General features: G+C 42.2%; 1 protein-coding gene across 4 annotated transcripts in view; it reads right to left on the bottom strand.

Annotated features, from left to right (window-relative positions):
• HMG20A (high mobility group 20A) overlaps positions 1 to 22,243 on the bottom strand; it is an 82,154-nt gene that overhangs the window by 19,985 nt on the left and 39,926 nt on the right. For 3 of the 4 annotated variants that reach the window (XM_073619059.1, XM_073619058.1, XM_073619057.1), the window contains exons 2-4: positions 17,664 to 17,743; positions 13,586 to 13,730; positions 6,155 to 6,370 (exon numbers count right to left, since the gene is read on the bottom strand). In XM_073619059.1, coding sequence (XP_073475160.1) covers positions 6,155 to 6,370; positions 13,586 to 13,730; positions 17,664 to 17,743 — 441 coding nt within the window. The remainder of the gene's footprint in view (positions 1 to 6,154; positions 6,371 to 13,585; positions 13,731 to 17,663; positions 17,744 to 22,243) is intronic. The other variant, XM_073619060.1, reaches the window with a different exon arrangement.

A 22,243-nucleotide genomic window follows, 5' to 3' on the forward strand; every position in this document is an offset into this window, starting at 1 on the left:
GTTGGCAAGTACAAAACAATCTTGGTCTAGTGAGGATAGAGGCACAGGGACACAGAAAACAGGAACATGGATGGACTACCATGCTGCTGAAGAATCAGAGACATACAGGAATATCAGTGGGCTATGAATAAGCGTGTGTTCTCTTGGGAATGCTGGAAGAGCTTTAAACACATATTTCAGTAGTAGAGCCTTGTACTATGTTAGCCATCAATTAATGCAGAAAGCCTGGATTTTAAGGCATACCACATAATGGCTAACTTGTTAAAGATGCACATTTTTGGGCTTTAGGTCCCCAAATTGTAGTTGTAGAATGCTTGAGGAAGGGTCATAAAACCCTAAAAGCTTGCTATTTCTTTTTAACAAGTCCTGGTGAACACAGAGGACTTCATTTTCTACCCAACTAATAAGACATAAAAGTTTACATCAGGTTTGTCAGAACACCAAAGACAAGTGTGTCTGTGCATGCAGCATCGAGCTCAGCAATTATTTTTAATTTACAAAGCTTCGAGACTCTTTCTTTAGTCCCTTGGAATGCCTTCAGCTCCCACTTGGGAATGGAGAATACAGAACTTAAAGCAAATGTATAGTCTTTTCTAAATAGAAGGGTAAGTTATCAGCTTCATAAAACCATACTATCAATGTTGTTAATGTTTTGAAATCCTTGTGCCTAACTATAGTTTCTAAATATATAGTGTATGAACGTTAAGCAGCACATTTTCACAATACATATGTAGACTCATGCCGTGTACACACGGTCGGAATTTCCGACAGAAAAGGTCCGATGGGAGCTTTTGGTCGGATAATCCGACCGTGTGTATGCCCCATCGGACTTTTTCTGTCGCCATTTCCGACGGACTTAGATAGAGAACATGCTCTAAATTTTTCCATTGGAAATGCCGACGGAGCTTGTCCTGTTGGCAAGTCCGACCGTGTGTATGTGGCATTACAGTTCTGTTTTACTGCTACTCTTCACAATGCTACTCTTTGGGTTAGCCAACTCACTTAAAGTAACACACTTCCAGTGGAAAATTTTTACCTTCCCAGGTGGTTAATCTATAAGGCCCCTTTCACATGAGCATACCTGTCAGTTTTTCAGGCGGACCTGATCAGACCCTCAATTCTCCTCTATCAAGCAGCGGGTGTAAACGGACACATCCAATCCAATCAACTAAAAACAGATGGATGGGAATGCATTCCCTCTCCGTCTAGCAGTTCTGATCAGATGATAGTCCGGTGTAAATGGACAAGTAGTCTGTTTTCATCTGACCAACCATAGAGGAGAGCGGGCTGTGTCCGTGTCTGCTCTGCATTAGTGGAGCGGACTCGGACCTGCTCGGCGGGGATCAGACGACATATTCCCTGCTGAGCAAGCGGACTCCTAGCAGATCCCCCGCTCTGTGTGGAAGGGGCCTAATCACTGTATTGTATACGTTATGAAAACTTTTAGGAGCAATAGTGTAAAATGCGAAAGTAAAATCAAAGGTTATTTTAAGCTAATACATGTCTAAATAAATGTTTAAAGATAAACATTTTATTAGAATATACAATGAACTTTCTAATTATAGATCTGCCTTCAAGAAAGCTGCTGAAAGCTTGTAAAATGCTTGACAGAAATGATACTCTATAGATTAGCATTTACATGGCAAGATAAACAAATGCCTATATGTGAAGGTTCTAAAATGTTCTCCTGCATTCAGAAAAATAGCACAAAACTGCAAGTGCCATGCTTACATTTCTGCCATAGACACACCCACACAGGGTGTTAACAGCAGCCATATTTGCTCATTATATTTGTAGGGTTTGCTTCCTTTTTTGCACTACTACACAATGGATGCGCATCACTGCTCATTCACACTATGCTAGTCAAGGAATCCTGTGTGGCTGGTATCTCATGTAAACAGTTAACAATGAGTAACTGCACTGAGCTCTTATGGCTAATCTCAAAATTTCTACATTTAAAGTGTAAGTAAAGTCATTTTTTAAGTTGTACCTACAGGTAAGCCTATGATGTAGGTACAGTGATTATCTCCTAAACTTGCTGTGTTTTATATATTGCATGCAGCCAAGGACATCTTCAGAGCTCCATGCCACAGCCGAAGTCATCGCCGGCCCAGCCACTCAAACCGCCGGAGCCTGCGAACCCAGAAGGAAGACTGGGTGAAGATAGAAGTCCTGTCAGTGGTGACATCATGCCTCTGGAGGGCTTCGTTCTAAGCTAGGTACCGTATTTATCGGCGTATAACACGCACCCCAACTTTTGGAGGGAATTTTAAGGAAAAAACTTACATTTAAATGCCCATCAATGCAGCCTTATCAGTGTCCATCTGCAGCCTTGTCCATCATTGCAGCCTTGCCCAGTGTCCATCTACAGCCTTGGGTCATTGCAGCCTTGCCCAGTGTCATTGCAGCCTTGTGTCAATGGAGCCTTGCCCAGGCAGGCTGATTATTTAAAATTGGCGCCGATCTCTGCTGATTGCGAGAGGAGAGGAGCGAGCGCCGCCAACATACACAAAGCCGAGTGTACTCGGCTAGGCTCGGCTCCTCTCGCAGTCCTGCCCAGTCCCGCCCCTATGATGGACATAACACAGGTCTAATGGCGCGACTGGGCATGACTGTAAGCGGAGCCGAGCCTAGCCGAGTACACTCGGCTATGTGTATATCGGTGGCCCTTGCTCCTCTCCCCTCAGCGGAGCGGAGATCGGCGGGGATTGGCGTATAACACGCACCCACGATTTTCCCCTGATTTTAAGGGGAAAAGAGTGCGTGTTATATGCCGATAAATACGGTATTTTATAATGTGTGATGCATACTAGCAGGGGATTGTTTTTCTACTCAATGCTGTGGTTTTCTACCACTTTAAAGCCCAACTCTAGTTTATTTATCTTTAAATAGTTAATTTGGTCCAAGCTGATAAAATACAAAGCTTTCTGTGAATGGCTGAGCAGCACTCAGCTTGAATAGATTTTGTTCCAAGAGTGGGACGAAAAGTCACCACCCTGCTTCCGAAACACAGCCCTGTATAGTGTATGTAGCTGATGCTACATACAGTTTATACAGCGCTTCTAGTGGGCACATCTGTTAGTGAAGAAAATAGTTTGTTTGGTCCAAACGACCTATTCAAAGTGGAACTTCACTCTCTCCATCAACAATGACTATTTTTAATCCTTATACTGATAGCATTAGTAAACAGATAAGAACATATGTTATATATACTTATTTTCAACTGTTTTTTTACATTTCTTCAGTTTATTCCTGGTTTCCATGCCTAGACCAATAACGTCATACACCCCAGGAGTCTTCAGGAGGGGTTTTCCCAGCTAAGCCCACCTTCCTGCCCCTGTGCTTGAGCTAAGGGCAGATGGATTCCAGGAAGTAAATGCCGCATGAATCATCTGCCCTCACTCAAGATGACTGCAGCCAGAAATGCTAGGGGGTGTTTTCCCCAAGGATTTCTCTGCAAAATGAAGCATTGAGACATGGAAGACGGGTGAGTTTGCTTTAAATATTAAAAATGAACTAAATAGCGTTTTTGGTGCTTTTTGGAGTTAGGCTTTTATGCTAATTTTTATAAAAATCTAGCTTAAAGCTGAACTCTGGGAAAGTGGAGCTGCCCCCGCACTGTAAGCCTTTTCTGCTTGTTTAGGTTTAGGGGCATAAAAAAGAAGATTTATTCACCTGGTCCTCCAGCTAAAACGGTCCTCGCAGCGTCTTCTCCCCATGCTTCAGGGAAGCGGATAATCAGGTAAGTAAAAGTTCTTTTATTCTCTACTGGACTTAATAAGCAGCTAAACACTGTTGTGCGCTGTACCCCCACTGCAAAAGAGGATTTTCAAATTTCCTGGAGTTGGACTTTAAAAAAATGAATGCAATATATGCTCACTGAAAAAAAAAATATTACACCCTCCCCTTTAAATGCTCTGGTCTTACAAAAGTAAAATTCAGTAAATCATGAGTCTTGATGACACTGGCACTGTTAAATCAGGCCAAAATCAATTGTTGTTATCTAAAGGCAATTACACCATAAACCATGTCAAACAAGCACTTTCACACATCATATACACTCAGTCACACAACCATGCACAGAATGCACATTTGCATAGATACATAATCACAAACACTACCCACTCAGTCACAAAACATATTTACACACACAATACACATTCATTTCCACCTCTAACCTGAATAGAGAAGAATGGGCGAATGTTGGGAGTCACAGGCAAAATACAGCAGCCAGCATCTATTTTTCTGCTGACATATTCATGAGGAAAGGTACAAATGGTATGCAAATATGATAAAACATATTCTCTCCTGTCCTTATAGAGTTGTCTGTGACAGAGAGGTAGAGGGTGAGATTTTTGGACCCTCAGGGTAGCATAAGGCTCATGGGCTGCCAGCTGGATTGCACTGCACCAGATTACTGCATAATCTGCAATATGCATATACTACTCGTGTTAAAAATATGTTGTGAGGCTCTAAATCACAGAAATGCCTCTTGCTTGTAGGGCTAAAAATAAAGCACTCAGGATGATTTCTACTTACATTGCCAAGTCAAAAAGGCACAAAAGAATCCTGGATTTTATGGGCTACCATAGATCTCAGAACACCTAGTCACAACCAGCTGAATTGGTAGAAAAGCTGAAGAGCAGAACTACCAACCTGGTTGGTGTACATATTTCTTGGACATTCTTAGCACATAACCAGGTCTATTGTATTGCTGCAGATTAACAGATTTTCCTAGGAAAGTTATAAGACTTAAAGTGTAATTAACCCAAAGAACTAACAATATGATAAAATACTACAGCTTATCCATCCTTAGTAGCAGCGGCTACATTAGTATCTTTTTCTCCATCTTCACCTGGTAATCTTGTACTACATTGGCAACATTCACTCACGGTACTGAATGTATGGAGGAGCAGCTTTGTTGGCACAGACTACTCTCTCCAAAGCAGAGGTATGGCCTGTACACACAATCCAAAAATTGGACGAAAAATACCGCTTTCGGCTCGATCATGCGATAATCGGATCGTTAGTACAGAGCTTTCGAGAGCATCTGATATTAATAGATCGGACCAGCACGAAAATTTTCCTCGTATGATACCAGATTGTATGATTTTCGTTTGGTTAGTACTGTTGTCCGAAAACACATGACATCACTTCCGATTTTTTTTTCTGTTGTATGAGAATTTTCGTGATTTTGGTAACCTATTTAAGCTTGGCCATACATTATACAATTTTTCTTTAGATTTACCAAAACCATAAAATACGAGGTCAAACCTAAGCATAATCAATTTGTATGCAATCAGGCAGGCCCCTGTACTACATAGCTGAAGGTAAATCTAAGGTAAGTAAAGTAAGGTAAATCTAAAGTAAACTGAATAAGAAGATTGCATAATGTATGGACAGCCTAACATTGGCGGGGCTGATGGGATTTTAGTGCAACAGAGGCACTGTGTTATCAGCTCACTAGAATGTTATTAGCTCAACTTTCTGCCGGATAAAAAGGTATTTTCTTGTACTTCTCAAACAGATAAACAAAACACTTTCAAAAAGGGCATTTAAAGTGATTGTAAAGCTTCAAATTTGTTTTTTATTAAAATAATAAACATGTCATAGTTACCTCCTCTGTGCATTGGTTTTGAACAGAGCAGCCCCTGTCTTCTTCTCCTGAGGTCCCCCGCCAGTGCTCCTGGCTCCTCCTCTTTGACACCTGCCCAACATAGAAAGCCTCTTTCTATGGATGCACTCGTGCAGGCTCGATCCCAAGCCACCCTGCCTGCATCTATAGAGATAGACAGGGTGCTTCACACCCTGCCCCCGATCACAGAATCTGATTGACAGCAACAGGAGCCAATGGCTCCCACTGCTATCAATCTGCTCAGTGAAGAGGGAGAGAACAGAGAGCTGCTGCTCTGGTGCACAGCGCTGGATCAAAAATGGGCTAGGGTAAGTATAGGGGGGCTGGGGGGAGGGGTTACTCTGGCACAGATTTTTTTACCTTTATGCATAAAGGTAAAAAAACAAAACAAAAAAAACACCTTAAACCACTTTAACTGACCAAAAGGGAGCAAATAAGAGACGTTCACTGTCAGAGTTTACATACGCTTTAAATAACTTGTCCATGAGCATAATGCTATGTGAACATTTTTGTAATCACCTGTTTCTCATGAGTAGGCAACTTGCTCCACTCACTGCCAACAATTCTGGTAATTTCTGGAAATGGAACATCTGGGCGTTCAGCTCTTAACTGCTCCCGCCTTTCATTCATGAAGCGCACATAACCTGTAAGGGGTGCTTTAGGTGCATTGTTATCACGGGGGCTTCTCTTCCTCTTCCGCCCTTTGGTCCATCCTCCCCGCCGAGCTCTAGGTTGCTTATAGACAGAACAAACATATTTTAGTTGCCCTCTCAATGTCTTTTATATATAGTTATCAATCTTTCAATAGCAGCAAAAGAAAATTTACACGTTAATGTCCTGCGTAACATTGTGATGGCACATGGCCACAAAGAACCAGGTTGACAGTGATATATTATGATGATCCTATTTTACACTTATGGTATAGGATTATAATGAAAATCTAACTCTAAATATTGAAACTATTATGCCTTATATCTAAAGCCAAAATATTTTTTTTTCGTAGAAAATGGCTAAAACCTCGGTCAGGGTAGTGTTTGCTTTCTTAAACAAAAGTGATTCCCTTTTTAAAGGGGATCCCAGAGCTTTAAATTAATAAATAGCTCAAAATCCAGGAAATAACTTTCACACAATTTTCCAAAGGATGGTCACTGCAGCACTAAGGCTTAAAAGGTAAGTATGGCCAAAGCTTTTTGGCTGTACTTTTCTTGAGGTTCAGGAAGAATCCTGGACAACATTGTCTGTATCCACCTGGCTGACTGATTGATAGGGCACACGCCTTAGAGCTAAAGCCAGTTGTGCCCTAGCCTGACACTGTAGTGAGTGCTGAAGGAGCAGAGCAGACAGCGGTGACTGAAGCTGGACCAGCCTTTCCTCGATCAATCTATAGCCATTCCTGCTTCAGTAGAGTCTATCTAATGATCAGCTTCTCTGGAATAGGTGAAAATTTTCACTTGATCAGCGCATGCAGCCAATTGGCTGCAGCGCTGATCAGTGAGTGTCTTCTGACAGCGGCTGAGGAGTCCCTGCTGTCAGAATACAAAAACTCATCGGGGGAATTCCTCCATCCACCTTTCTTGTATGGATGGAGGAATCCATCAGTTTTTTTGATCAGCCCAACAAATGTTCAAAAAAAAAAAAAAAATGCATCTATGACCAGCTCGACAGTCACTGCTCCCCACTACAGGCAGCCCCAGGCTTGACTGATCAGTGTCCACGTGATCACCCAGTTCTTGGTCTTGGAGGTGGCATCAGACAGCTGCAGTGTAGCACAAATGTTGATTTTTTTTACCAACCCTAAACTTCTCCAAAATTTAAAGTAGAACTATAGGCACATTTTTTTTTCATTTTGGATAGAGTAAGGGAGGGTTATAACCCCTGTAAAATAAATTTTTGCCATCTGTGTCCCATTGCGGAGATTTACCTTCACTTCCTGTCCCGTAGCCAAACAGGAAGTGACAGGAAAGGAAATTTCTTGGGGACCCCAGGTCACCAGAACTAGTATCCCCATTAAAAGATTTCCCTTGTATTACTTTTCTGGGGACAACCTAAAAATTGGGATTTTCTTTTACTTTCAATGATAATGGTAAACAGGACAAATAGAGAGGGCGCATCTTCCTAACAGAGGGGCACAGACAGCAATAAAAACTGACAGGTGTTCCAATTCATCTCCACTCTGTCCAAAAGTAAAAAAAAAAAAAAGTTTTGCATTTAGTTATTATATTAAATAATGTCAACTAGATGCACAGCTCAATTGGTCTGGCAGCCCTTTAGAAAAATACAGAGATTGTCTACAATGGCATAAAACCAAACACTTAGGGCACACAACATTATGTGCAAATAATCTTTTAACTGTTAAAAGCTAATTGGGGCACTCACAAACATCCAGTATAGAAGAGCCCATCACAGCCAGGAGGAGCAGGTATTATTTAAAGCCAGCTGTGGTCAGCGGTTATACCAACAGCAGGAAAGATTTTAATTCCAGGATACAAAGGACCTGGCTAAGTTGCAAAGGCAGCAGCATCATCATAGCTGCAGGACAGGAACCCCACATGTAGGTTTGCCTGGCAATGCATTTTGGGGTTTTGTCCCTTTGTGAAGCCTATTGGTTGCCGAGACACTTCTCTCTATATACAGTATAAAAACACATCATTAAAGGTTGCATCCGATCTACAAATTAATACATTTCATTATACTACATTATATTATACACGCCATTAGTCATAGAGAATGCATATAAATATAACATTACTTAATTAAAAAAGAGCTTTGATTAGGACCCTAAACTTATTTGGCCACTAGATGGAGTGCACTCACATTCTATGAATGACTGAACGGTAACTTTAAACTTGTCCAATGGATAGTTGCTATACAAAAGAATACATTTCTTTTCTTATATATCCTATTATTATATTATCATACTATTTTATTATTAACTAGGAGTTTTGTCATGTATCATTTTTCATATTTAGAGGTATTATTATAGTTCAGGTGAAAATGTGATTAAGATAAAGAGTACTTTTTATTATTTATAACATGTGACTTAGCTCAGTCTAATGCGTTTAGGTTCCTAATAGAAGCTGTGTTATTTGATTTAGTAATTTTATTAATTTATGATTTTTGTACATTCTGTATCGTATGACTAATGGTTCAACTAATTATCTACATACACCTTTGGCATATGTACTAAATTGTATTTGTAAATAGGATTCGGTTTAAATTAGGTGTTAGTATACTATACTAGCAAGATACATCTGTTATAATCTATCTTTTTGTATAACAAGTAACCATTGAATAAGTGTAAAGTTACTGCTTAATTTTTTATAACATGTGAATTAACTCCATCTAGTGGCCAAAGAATTGTAAGCCCTTCATATAAGCTTTCTTATTACAGTAATTTAATTTATTTTATATTTATTGATGATTTTTATGCGTTCCCTATGATTAATGGTTCAACTATTTACAGTATATCAAAAAAGTGAGTACAACCCTCACATTTTTGTAAATATTTTATTATATCTTTTCATGTGGCAACACTGAAGAAATGACACTTTGTTACAATGTTAAGTAGTGAGTGTACAGCTTGTATAACAGTGTAAATTTGCTGTCCCCTCAAAATAACTCAACACAAAGTGAATAATGTCTAAACCACTGGCAACAAAAGTGAGCACACCCCTAAGTGAAAATGTCCAAATTGGGCACAAAGTGTACATATTTTGTGTGGCCACTATTAAATTTCCAGCACTGCCTAAACCCTCTTGGGCATGGAGTTCACCAGAGCTTTACAGGTTTCCACTTCCACTCTTCCATGATGACATCACAGAGCTGGTGGATGTTAGAGACTTTGTGCTCCTCCACCTTTGGTTTGAGGATGCCCCACAGATGCTCAATAGGGTTTAGGTCTGGAGACATGCTTGGCCAGTCAATCACCTTTACCCTCATCTTATTTAGCAAGGCAGTGGTCAACTTGGAGGTGTGTTTGGGGTTATGTTGGAATACTGCCCTGCAGCCCAGTCTCTGATGGGAGGGGATCATGCTCTGCTTCAGTATGTCACAGTACATGTTGGCATGCATGGTTCCCTCAATGAACTGTAGCTCCCCAGTGCTGGCAGAACTCATCAAGCCCCAGACCATGACATTCCCACCACCATGCTTGACTGTAGGCAAGACACACTTGTCTTTGTACTCCTCACCTGGTTGACGCCACACACACTTGACACCATCCGAACCAAATAAGTTTATCTTGGTCTCATCAGACCACAGGACATAGTTCCAATTATCCATGTCCTTAGTCCTTTTCAGCAAACTGTTTGCAGGCTTTCTTGTGCATCATCTTTAGAAGAGGCTTCCTTCTAGGATGACAGCCATGCAGACCAATTTAATGTAATGTGCAGTGCATGATGTGAGCACTGACAGGCTGACCCCCCTCCTTCAACCTCTGCAGCAATGCTGGCAGCACTCATACGTCTATTTACCAAAGACAACCTCTGGATATGATGCTGAGCATGAGCATTCAACTTCTTTGGTCGACCATGGCGAGGCTTGTTCTGAGTGGAACCTGTCCTGTTAAACGGCTGTATGGTTTTGGCCACCGTGCTGCAGCTCAGTTTCAGGGTCTTGGCAATCTTTTTATAGCCTAGACCATCTTCATACAGAGCCACATTTTTATATTTTCAGATCCTCAGGGTTCTTTGCCATGAGGTGCCATGCTGACCTTCCAGTGACCAGTATGAGAGTGAGAGCGATAACACCAAATTTAACACACCTGCTCAGCATTCACACCTGAGACCTTGTAACACTAACGAGTCCCATGACTGCGGGGGAGGGAATTTGGAGGCCCAATTTGGAAATTTTCACATAGGGGTGGGTGTACTCACTTTTGTTGCCAGTGGTAATGGGTGTGTGTTGAGTTATTTTGAGGGGATAGAAAAGGTACACCGTTATACAAGCTGTACATTCACTACTTTACATTGTAGCAAAATGTAATTTTAGTGTTGTCACATGAAAAGATATAATAAAATATTTACAAAAATGTAAGGGGTGTATTCACTTTTGTGAGCTAATGTATATACCTTTTAAATGAGATTTGTAGTTGTGGATAGGATTCAGCCTGTGTGTTAGTATAATATATAAACGCTGCTCAAAAAAATAAAGCTTTTTAATCAGAGTATAGCATCAAGTCAATTAAACTCCTGGGATATTGATCTGGTCAGTTAAGTAGCAGAAGGGGTTGTTAATTTCATTAACATCAAAGCAGCTGAAACTGATTAACAACAGGTGCACTAGATGGGCAACAATGAGACGAACTCCAAAACAGGAATGGTTTTACAGGTGGATTATTTTTCCTACTTTTCTGACTGTTTTTCACTAGTTTTGCATTTGGCTAGGGTCAGCGTCACTACTGGTAGCTTGGGGTGATATCTGAACCCAATAGAGATTGTACAGGCAGTCCGACTCTTTCAAGATGGCACATGAACACATGCCATTGCCAGAAGGTTTGCTGTGTCTCTAAACACAGTCTCAAGAGCATGGAGGAGATTCCAGGAGACAGGCAGTTACTCTAGGAGAGCTGGACAGGGCCGTAGAAGGTTCTTAACTCATCAGCAGGACCGGTATATGCGCCTTTGTGCAAGGAGGAACAGGATGAGCACTGCCAGAGCCCTATAAAATGACCACCAGCAGGCCACTGGTGTGAATGTCTCTGACCAAACAATCAGAAACAGAGTTCATGAGGGTAGCCTGAGGGCCCGCCATCCTCTAGTGGGCCCTGTGCTCACTACTGCCTGGCACCATGGAGCTCAATTGGCATTTGCCACTGAACACCAGAATTAGCAGGTCCGCCACTGGCGCCCTGTGCTTTTCACAGACGAGAGCAGGTTCACCCTGAGCACATGTGACAGATGTGAAAGGGTCTGAAGAAGCCGTAGAGAACGTTGTTCTGCCTGTAACATCATTCAGCACGATCGGTTTGGTGGTGGGTCAGTGATGGTCTGGGGAGGCATATCCATGGACGGACGCACAGACCTCTACAGGCTAGAAAATGGCACTCTGACTGCCAGTAAGGTATCAGGATGAAATCCTTGGACCCATTGTCAGAACCTATGCTGGTGCAGTGCATTCTGGGTTCCTCCTTGTGCACCACAATGCCCGGCCTCATGTGGCAAGGGTATGCAGCAAGTTCCTGCAGGTTGAAGGAATCGATACCATTGAATAGCCCCCATGCATGTCTGACCTAAATCCAACAGAATGCCTCAGGGACATTATGTGTCGGTCCATCCAGCGCCATCAGGTTGCAACTCAGTTCTGTTCAGGAGCTCAGTGATGCCCTGGTCTAGATCTAGGCGGAAATACCCCAGGACACCATCCGGAGTCTCATTAGGAGCATGGCCCCAATATTGTCAGGCATGCATACAAGCACGTGGGGGCCATACAAACTACAGTACTGAGTACCATTTTGAGTTGGCTGCAATGAAATTTCAGCAAGATGGACTAGCCTGCATCATTTTTTCACTTCTCGGAGGGTCTTTGAATTCAGCCCTCTGCAGGTTGATAATTTTAATTTCCATCAAACGATGTGGCATCCTTTGGTTCCTAACACATTACCCAGTCCATATCAGTATAGATATCGAGCATGATATGTTTCCCCATTGAGATCTGATGTGTTTTCAAAGTGTTCCTTTAATTTTTTTGAGCAGTGTATATAGATAGATAAATCTAAGGACAAACAAGAATCACAAAGGGGCAGAACCCCAAAAAGGCACTGCCAATCAACCTTACACCCAGAATTGCACATAGGACTCCTGACCTGCAACAGCAAAGACGCTACTTTTTTTGCCTTCTGCATCCTACCATTGGGATTTTCATTTACTTTCTGAGGAAAGACAGCAGCAAGTGAACAGAAATCCCCCCAAAATAAGAAAAAATACTTGTACAGTTGTCATTGAAGTGTCACCTCTGGAACATCTCCCCTCACATCCTGTTCTGGTGACAATTGTAACATTTTAGCTTTCCCAACATTTTCTGAGAACTGTCACCAGGACAAAAGAGAGGTTGAATCTCCTCAGTGGGGACACAGACGATAAATAAAACCAATATAGAAAACAGAGATTATAACCCTTCCCCTGCTCTATACAAAAAAAAAAAACATTTTGGCTTTAGATACAGTTAACAGAAGAAATCCCATTCCATCATAGAGTTGATGTCACTATGGATTTCTCTGCATAGCATCTACCATACTACACCCTCATTCAAATCTCATTCATCAGGATGTGTTACTGCAACTGCTAAATGAACCACTGAAGCCCAATCTAAGCTGTAAAAAAAGAAATTGAATTATGTCCCCAAAACAGTTTCTTCAGGTTTTTTTTTATAGTTGCGGAACAGTTTCTTAGATTTCTCAGGGACTACTGGTGAGATCTTTGTGTTTGAGTTCCTGGATCTGCACACTTGATGTGGCCATTATGATGGGGTCTCACTTTTCCGCCTTGATTTACTATTTATTTCATGTAAAGAAGAATGTGACAGGAGATGGCAGAACACATAAAAGGTGAACAGAAACACCCACAACTCCAGGTGTGCAGGAACAAAGCCAGGAATCAGAGAAGAAGATCATGCTGCTGGCGTATTAAAGAAACCCGGGCCTGACTCAACCCCCCAGGCTCCACCTATAGCTAAAAAATAATTTTTGGACAATCAACGCATTAAAACAATATACTATGCCATTCTAAAGGGGCATTTTAAGTGCAGTTTAAACAGGGTCAAAGTAACAAAGGTCTTTTTTATACTTTGTCAGCTTTTCCTTAGTCATCACTATAGTATGTGACCAAAAAATTTGTATCGTCTTCAAAATCAAATCCACGTCAGGAAACGGACTACCACATAAAAAATATATTAGGTAACATTAACTTCCTTTTAAAACACGTTTACCTAGCTCCCTTCAATCATATCTCTCACCTCTTCATCTTGTCTTCGCTCTCCCCCTTCTAACAAGTGCTGCTGCTCTGTGAGCTGATGCTGCACCTGATGATCTTGGTCCTCTTGCTGAGAGCTCGGAGGATGTGGAGTTCCATGGGCTTTAGAGATATCAGTTACTTGAGTACTAATGGAAAAAGAAGAAATGAAATAGAAAATAGAAAATAGCATTGGCATCCATCCTAACTATACAGCAATGTGCTGAACCTTGAGCACATGAATAACTGCTGTAAGGGTTAAAGTAGAACTAAAAGGCAAAGCTTTTTTTTACATTTTGGATAGAGTAAAGGAGGGCTATAACCCTTGCTATTTTTTTTTTGCCATCCGTGTTCTTTTTCAAGAGATTTAGCTTTACTACCTGTTCCATAGCCAAAACAGGAAGTGAGAGAAAATCCTTCCAAAGTGAGGGAATTTCTGGTTGTCACCAGAACTAATGTCCCCTTAGGAAGATTTCCTCTCTATTCCTGTTCTGGTGACAACCCAAGATTGTGGATTTTCTTTTACTTTCACTCTCTGTGATAACAATTAACATAACCCCTAATGGGGGGCGCAGACAGCAAAAAAATTTGCAGGTGCTCTAATCCCTCTCCACTCTATCTAAAATCCAAAAACCATGAAAAAAGTTTTACCTTTAGTTATACTTTATTTGCCAGTTTCAAGAAGGCGGAGGGCAAGGATCTGATGTCACAAACTGTACAGCACAGAGCTGAGCATAATCTAAGAACTGATTGAGGGGAAAGGACAACACCCCCCCAATTTAATCTCATTGGGAAACATGACATCTGAGTCTGTCAATCACCTGCTGTGTGCTGGGGGGTGGGGCTGTCTCCAAGGATTGCCTGGTGTCCAGAAAACTGTCAGACGTGCCTCATGCAAATTGCAGAGCAGACAGGATTCACACAAAGTGCTATAGACTGAGCCAAATACATACTATATGAGGATATGTTTTGTTCAAGGCTTGACAAATTTGCTTTGAATCTAGAAGCCCACTAAAACAATTAGGAGCCAGCTTTTTTTTAGCGTAGCATGGGTTGTCAGTGCCCGAGGCAAGGCATGTAATTTGAGCTCCCTAAATTACTTACAGCAGAGCGGCGAGCTAATAATATTTTTTTTCGACCCCCACCTTCACAACTAGAAAAAAAACATTAAGATCCTCCTAACAGCCTCCCCACTGCTGCCGCCCCTGTGCACTTATCTGTCTTGTGTAACATCATCCACCACCGCAATGCCCACGGTCACCAGTGCGCATCTCCATAAACTTGAAACATTTTTACTAGGGGTGCAACGAATGGGTTTTTTGGTGCCGAAACTGATACCGAAAATGAAAAATACACTAGGCCGAAAATAAACAGTTTTTAAAAAATATTTATATTTTTATATACAATTGTATTATATATATTCGACTTTTTAATTAATATCACCAATTTAAATTAATATGAATTTATTGTTGGCCATTATTGCCACTTTTGGTGCAAGAAAAGCTCAAGAAAATTCAGTCCGCAGTCTCCAACCATCTCTTGCATCATGTCCCCAGTCTCTAACCATCTGATACAGGAGATGGTCAGAGACTGCAGACACGCTACAGGAAATGGTCAGAGACTGCAGACATGGTACAGGAGATGGTCAGCGACTGCAGACATACTACAGGAGATGGTCAGCGACTGCAGACATACTACAGGAGATGGTCAGCGACTGCAGACATACTACAGGAGATGGTCAGAGACTGCAGACATAGTACAGGAGATGGTCAGAGATTGCAGATATACTACAGGAGACGGTCAGAGACTGCAGACAGGTTACAAGAGATCAATGCAGCCTCACCAGTTCCCCTCGGATGAAGCCTGCCAGTTCCCATCAGATGCAGCCTGCCAGTGCTCGTCATATGCAGCTTGCCAGTGTCTGGATGCAGCCTCACCCGTGCCCCGATCAGAGCGGCAATCTCCGTGTGTTTTGGAGCTGTGAATTGAATTGCCCGGGCGGCTGCAGTAACAATGTCCCACCTCCTGTAATCACGTCACGCTGATTCAATGTCTCACCATTGGATCAGTTTGCCGTCTGTCACAGGAGGGCAACTCAGCTCCGTGACACACAGAGATTGCCGCTCTGTGGGGAGGGAGGAGAGGAGGGGAGGGGAGGAGGGAGGAGGACTGGGAAGCTAGGAAGACGCCCCCGCAATGGGCGGCGGTCCGCCCAGGCCCCGCCCACATTTTCGGCCCCATTATCGGCAAGATTTTCCTTTTGGCAATGTGTCGACAACACAATTTTCAGCCAATATGTTTTGGCAGCTGAAATTTCAGTGCATTCCTAATTCGTACACAGCCCTGGAAGCTGTGTAGAAGCATAATCTTTGCAAGGGCTCCTGGCCATTGGTTAGCGTGGTCATGTGACAGTGCTGACCAATGAGAGTCTCTTCTTTTGTCTTGGAAGAAACACACTCTCATTGGTTAGTGCTGTCACATGACCACGCTAACCATTGGCCAGGAGCCCTTGCAAAGATTATGCTTCTACACAGCTTCCAGGGCTGTGTATGGAGATGCACACCAGCGACTGTGGTGACAGATGACTTTTCACAAGACAGATAAGTGCACAGGGGATGGCAGCAGTGAGGAGGCTGTTAGGAGGGTCTGAATGTGCTGACAAAAGCCCAGGTGCCAGGATGTAATTTCTAGTCGCCAAACTGACCTGGTGCCTGGGATTTGTCGAGCCCTGGTTTTGTTCATTTTCATTTCAGAGATTTACAACAGCATTAAACACTCACACCTGTATAAAAATACTATATGCGCTTTTAACAAAATGTATATGATTTTTCTAACACAATAGAAGATAACAGGCCCTGGGTGAAGAAACGGAAAAAAGGGTATAAGGTCTGATTAAGGTTACTAGGAACAGATTTTATTAAAGAGCTTTTTCTATAACTTTTGAGGTTGCTTTAAAGTGATACTAAAGCTAAAAATGTTTTTACCTTAATGCATTTTTGCATTAAAGGTAAAAATGTTTTATATTTCTCTGTCCTCCCCCAACCCTGTATGAAGAGGAAAAGAGGGGAGAAGAGATCCAGCGCTGTGCATGGTTGCATCTCTTCTCCCCTCTCTTCCTCTTCACACAGGCATTGGCTCCTGTGGCTGTCAATCAAATGCAATAAAGAGGAAGTGGGGGCGGGTCTGAGCCCTGCTGTGTGTGTCTATAGAGCAAGGCCCCATAGAGACACAGCTTGGCTACGAGCTGGCACCATGTGCTCTCATAGCAAACAGCTTGCTATGGGGACACATGAAAAATAAGAAGAGACAAAATCGCCACCGGGGGACCCAAGAAGAGAAGGATCGGGGCCGCTCTGTGCAAAATTATTGCACAGAGCAGGTAGGTATAACATGTTTGTTATTTTAATTAAAAATAACCTTTAGCAACAGTTTATCACATTTTTTTTTTCATTCAAATTAAAAGGAAAGCACCGCAGAGTGAGACCTAGTGGTCAAAATGAATATGGTGGCAAATGGCCACTGCGAGTAAAGATCTGAGGACAGGGGGTAAACCCTAGGAAGTAGACAAAAATAGTACTAAAAACCACCCCTAATATGAATCAACTAATGTAGAGTGTAACATATGGTTGGATCTGTACGATTTGTCAATATGATGGGCTCCCTCCCAAGTAACAAAAATAGTTAAGCAGAAGAAGAAAAAAGGGACCAGATTGGCCCCAGGATTGCCAACAAAGGGAGAAGGAACTAAGGATTCAGTTTTTTAGGGCATACTTGGTACGTCTGAGGTCCTTTTTTTGGTTAGTATTAAAGTGAATTAAACCACAATTCTCATACAAGCCTTTTCATTTTCTACTATCCCGTGCCTTGTAGAAATCCAAGAATAAATAGAAAACAAATCAAGGTAGATGTAGGAATACAAGGAGAATCAAACAGGCATGAACTCAGCGCTCAGGATTCCACTGTCTAATATAATTACTGCTGATGAAGGAAGAGGATACTTACTCATCTGGGTCTCCAAAAACTCACACCAAAACCAAAAATGTAAATTTTAGATAGATTTTGAAATCACGTGGTAAACTTACCCAGAGAATGGCGGATCTACATTCTCCTTGCTATCCTCAATTTCACCACCAGGTGGAACAACAGAAGCAGCACTCTCCATCTAGAAAAGTATAGGAAACATAATTAAATGGTTGAATCTTTACACCACTTATTTTATAGTAGCCTTTTAATCATAAGGAAAGAAAAAGATCCTGGACGGCCACACACTATAGAAGGCATCTTTATTGATATGAAGAAATAAAATAAAATCCAAATGCAGTCACCTCATGTACAGGGAGGAACAGGAAAGGTAGCCAACATGTTTCACGCCCCATCATGGCGCTTATTCATAGCTTTTTAATCATAAATTAACATGTGAAATGATTTTCAAGTCTCATGAAACCCTACTTAAACTATATTTATAGCTCATGGTACACTAACATGATGAGTAAGTGAGAGACATAATGAATTAAAGAATGTGGCATACTACTCCCTCACCCTCCCTTCCAAATAAAAAAAAAAAAGAAAAGAAACGCAGACAGTGAAAACAAAAATCGCTGTGTCCATTTACATTGATGGTCAGTGGAAGGTGAAACTTACATTGGTGGTCAGTGGAACACGTGACCTTAACATTACTAGCCAATGTAGGGCATCAAATTGGTGGTAAATAAGTGGGACACATGCCCCTTACTGTAAATTACTGGTTAGTGCAGTGCAACTTTACATTGGTGGTCAGTGTGAACCATTCCACTTACATCACTGGTCAGTGTGAACCATTCCACTTACATCACTGGTCAGTGTGAACCATTCCACTTACATCACTGGTCAGTGTGAACCATTCCCCTTACATCACTGGTCAGTAGGGGTGCAACGGATCAAAAAACTCACGGATCGGATCGATCCTCGGATCAGAGTCACGGATCGGATCATTTTCGGATCAGCAAAAAAAAAAAAACACACAAATCTTGTTACACCCACCGGAGTTTTAGATTTAAAAGCTATTTTCAACACAAAACGGAGCTTATATGCATAAATACAGTATTGTTTAGATGTTAGATTTTAAAACCAACAGCAAACCTGTCGACCTTACATGGTTGCTAATGTGACAGAACACCTCTGATTTTCACATTTAATGTCCCGCACTGTAATATAACCACATGTCCCCCACTGTAATATAGCCACATGTCCCCCACTGTAATATAGCCACATGTCCCCCACTGTAATATAGCCACATGTCCCCCACTGTAATATAGCCACATGTCCCCCACCGTAATATAGCCACATGTCCCCCACTGTAATATAACCACATGTCCCCCACTGTAATATAACCACATGTCCCCCACTGTAATATAACCACATGTCCCCCACTGTAATATAGCCACATGTCCCCCACCGTAATATAGCCAGTCCATGTCCCCCACTGTAATATAGCCACATGTCCCCCACTGTAATATAGCCACATGTCCCCCACCCGTAATATAGCCACATGTCCCCCACCGTAATATAGCCACATGTCCCCCACCGTAATATAGCCACATGTCCCCCACCGTAATATAGCCAGTCCATGTCCCCCACTGTAATATAGCCAGTCCATGTCCCCCACTGTAATATAGCCAGTCCATGTCCCCCACTGTAATATAACCACATGTCCCCCACTGTAATATAACCACATGTCCCCCACTGTAATATAACCACATGTCCCCCACTGTAATATAGCCACATGTCCCCCACCGTAATATAGCCAGTCCATGTCCCCCACTGTAATATAGCCACATGTCCCCCACTGTAATATAGCCACATGTCCCCCACCCGTAATATAGCCACATGTCCCCCACCGTAATATAGCCACATGTCCCCCACCGTAATATAGCCAGTCCATGTCCCCCACCGTAATATAGCCAGTCCATGTCCCCCACCGTAATATAGCCAGTCCATGTCCCCCACTGTAATATAGCCAGTCCATGTCCCCCACTGTAATATAGCCAGTCCATGTCCCCCACTGTAATATAGCCAGTCCATGTCCCCCACTGTAATATAGCCAGTCCATGTCCCCCACTGTAATATAGCCAGTCCATGTCCCCCACTGTAATATAGCCAATCCATGTCCCCCACTGTAATATAGACACAGACTTCCCACTGTATTAGTGCTGTGCCTGATAGTCAGACTCATACCTTGCTTTAGAGAAGCCGCCAAACCCACGAGTTGGGGGCGGGATGATGACGTCAGCACGATGCTCAGCGCCGCCGGGTGTACCAAGATGGCCGCAGCTTCGGCCTAGCTCTGGAGCCGCGGCCATCTTGGTACACCCGGCCGGGTGTACCAAGATGGCCGCGGCTCCGGAGCTAGGCCGAAGCCGCGGCCTTTCCTAAAACCCGAGGCCGCTGAGCGCTCCGCGGATCGCGGGTGTGCCGATCCGAACAGGGTGGCCCGTTCGGATCGCGGATCGGTGACGATCCGTTGCACCCCTACTGGTCAGTGTGAACCATTCCCCTTACATCACTGGTCAGTGTGAACCATTCCACTTACATCACTGGTCAGTGTGAACCATTCCACTTACATCACTGGTCAGTGCAGTGCAACTTTACATTGGTAGTCAGTGGGACACACAATCCTTTCACTACTGGTCAATGTAGTGCCCTTTCACATTGGTTGTCTGTGGCGATCATGAAACTTATATTGATAATCAGTGTAGTGCACCTTTACATTGATAGTCCATGTGAACCATGACCCTTGCACTGGTGGTCAGTAGCAGGTATCACCTTAACATTGATGGTCAGTGGCAAACATTTTGGGTCAGAGGGAAGAATGTGTACAGATCTCGGAAACTAGAAGCGAGGCTATACTGGCTCTGTGCTGCTGGGGTCAAAATTATGCAGGCACGGTCAGGCAGGAGATCAATCTGCCCATGCTCAAGGAACCCATAGATAATTTGGAAGAACCATAGGGTTCCATAAAACTTTGGTTGAGAACGGTTGCTTTACACTGGTCTAAACTAGGCAAGCATGAAATCTAAAACATCCACTGAATAACAAATCAGGTTATTTTCTCTTCATTTTCTATGGCAGTTAATCATTCCTGACGCTTTATGTAAACAGGCAGGTACAATGAATTCAGCTATAATTAACCATACTCCATGCATGATTGTAGAGAATTGTATAACTAATGTATAACCATGGGTCTATTCCTGCTGATTTCAATGACGTTTCATCACATGGACTTGCAGACACATCTCAGGTCTACTTTGAAATTGTCAAAAACATGAAAGAACAGTTTCAGGAGCTTAGCAGGTTGTCCATTACAGGCTTCATTTCGGAGGCTGCATGCTGACAACCAAAAGAAATGTCTAAAACGTGCGGGACTGACCACTCTGAAATGTTCTAAACTAGCCTGTTACACATAAAATAAAAAATGATAACTGATGTGTATTAGCCAAAAAAAATATTTCTACCTGTCTACAGAGAGTTCTTAGACGCTGAACAAATGATCCTTATTCATAGTCTATCAGGCTCGGTTCACACTGCTGCGCTGTGAATTTGTTCCGTTTTTTGTCCTGTGGGAGGTGCGAATTTACCGCGAATTTCAGGAGTGAGTTGGACATAGCTGCGATTGATATTCTAGCCAATGGAATCATAATGTATAAAAAAAAAAAAAAAAAAAGGTGTTAACTTCCTGTGTACTTCCTGTTTTTTGTGGAGAGTAGTGTGGTGGAATTCGCACATATGTGAACCATCAATGCGATTCAAGAACGATTTACATTGATGTCTATGGAGACTAAATTCGCAACGCAATGCAGTAAACTCGCACAAGACCCTTTTTTTATCGCATTGCATTCGTAGAGGAATCGCAACGCATGTATTTGAACAACCGCCATTGAAAACAATGACTTTAGGATTGACATGCGAATTTAAAGTGCTTTTGATGCATTGCATTCGTTATGAACTCGCATCAGTGTGAACCGGGCCTTAAGGTGCATAAAACAGATTAATTATACACAACAAGGCTGTAGGTCTGCAACTAACGGTTATTTTCACAATCGATTAGTTGGCCGATTATTGTTTTGATTAAACGGTTAACAACCTTAAAAAAAGTGTGGTGTAAAATGTAGTTAATATGTAAAGTTTAAAAAAAGGACAATTTATTCTTAAAATATCTCTATGCAGTGGTAAATATAGATAACCAACTATATGGTTAGAGAGCAAAATCTCTAATCCACTCTGAGAAGAACAGACAGAAGAGATATACTTTAAATACTATCAGAAGGGGATATATACTGTATATACTATTAGAGGAGATATACTGTATAATGCCCTGTACACACGGTCGGACATTGATTGGACATCCCGACAACAAAATCTATAATTTTTTTTCCGACAGATGTTGGGTCAAACTTGTCTTGCATACACACGGTCACACAAAGTTGTCGGAAAATCTGATCGTTCTGAACACAGTGACGTAAAACATGTACGTCGGGACTATAAACGGGGCAGTAGCCAATAGCTTTCGTCTCTTTATTTATTCTGAGCATGCGTGGCACTTTGTGAGTCGGATTTGTGTACACACGATCGGAATTTCCGACAACGGATTTTGTTGTCGGAAAATTTTATAGCAAGCTCTCAAACT

The sequence above is a fragment of the Aquarana catesbeiana genome, linkage group LG03, assembly GCF_042186555.1.
Source record: "Aquarana catesbeiana isolate 2022-GZ linkage group LG03, ASM4218655v1, whole genome shotgun sequence".
NCBI classification, from domain to species: Eukaryota; Metazoa; Chordata; class Amphibia; order Anura; family Ranidae; genus Aquarana; species Aquarana catesbeiana.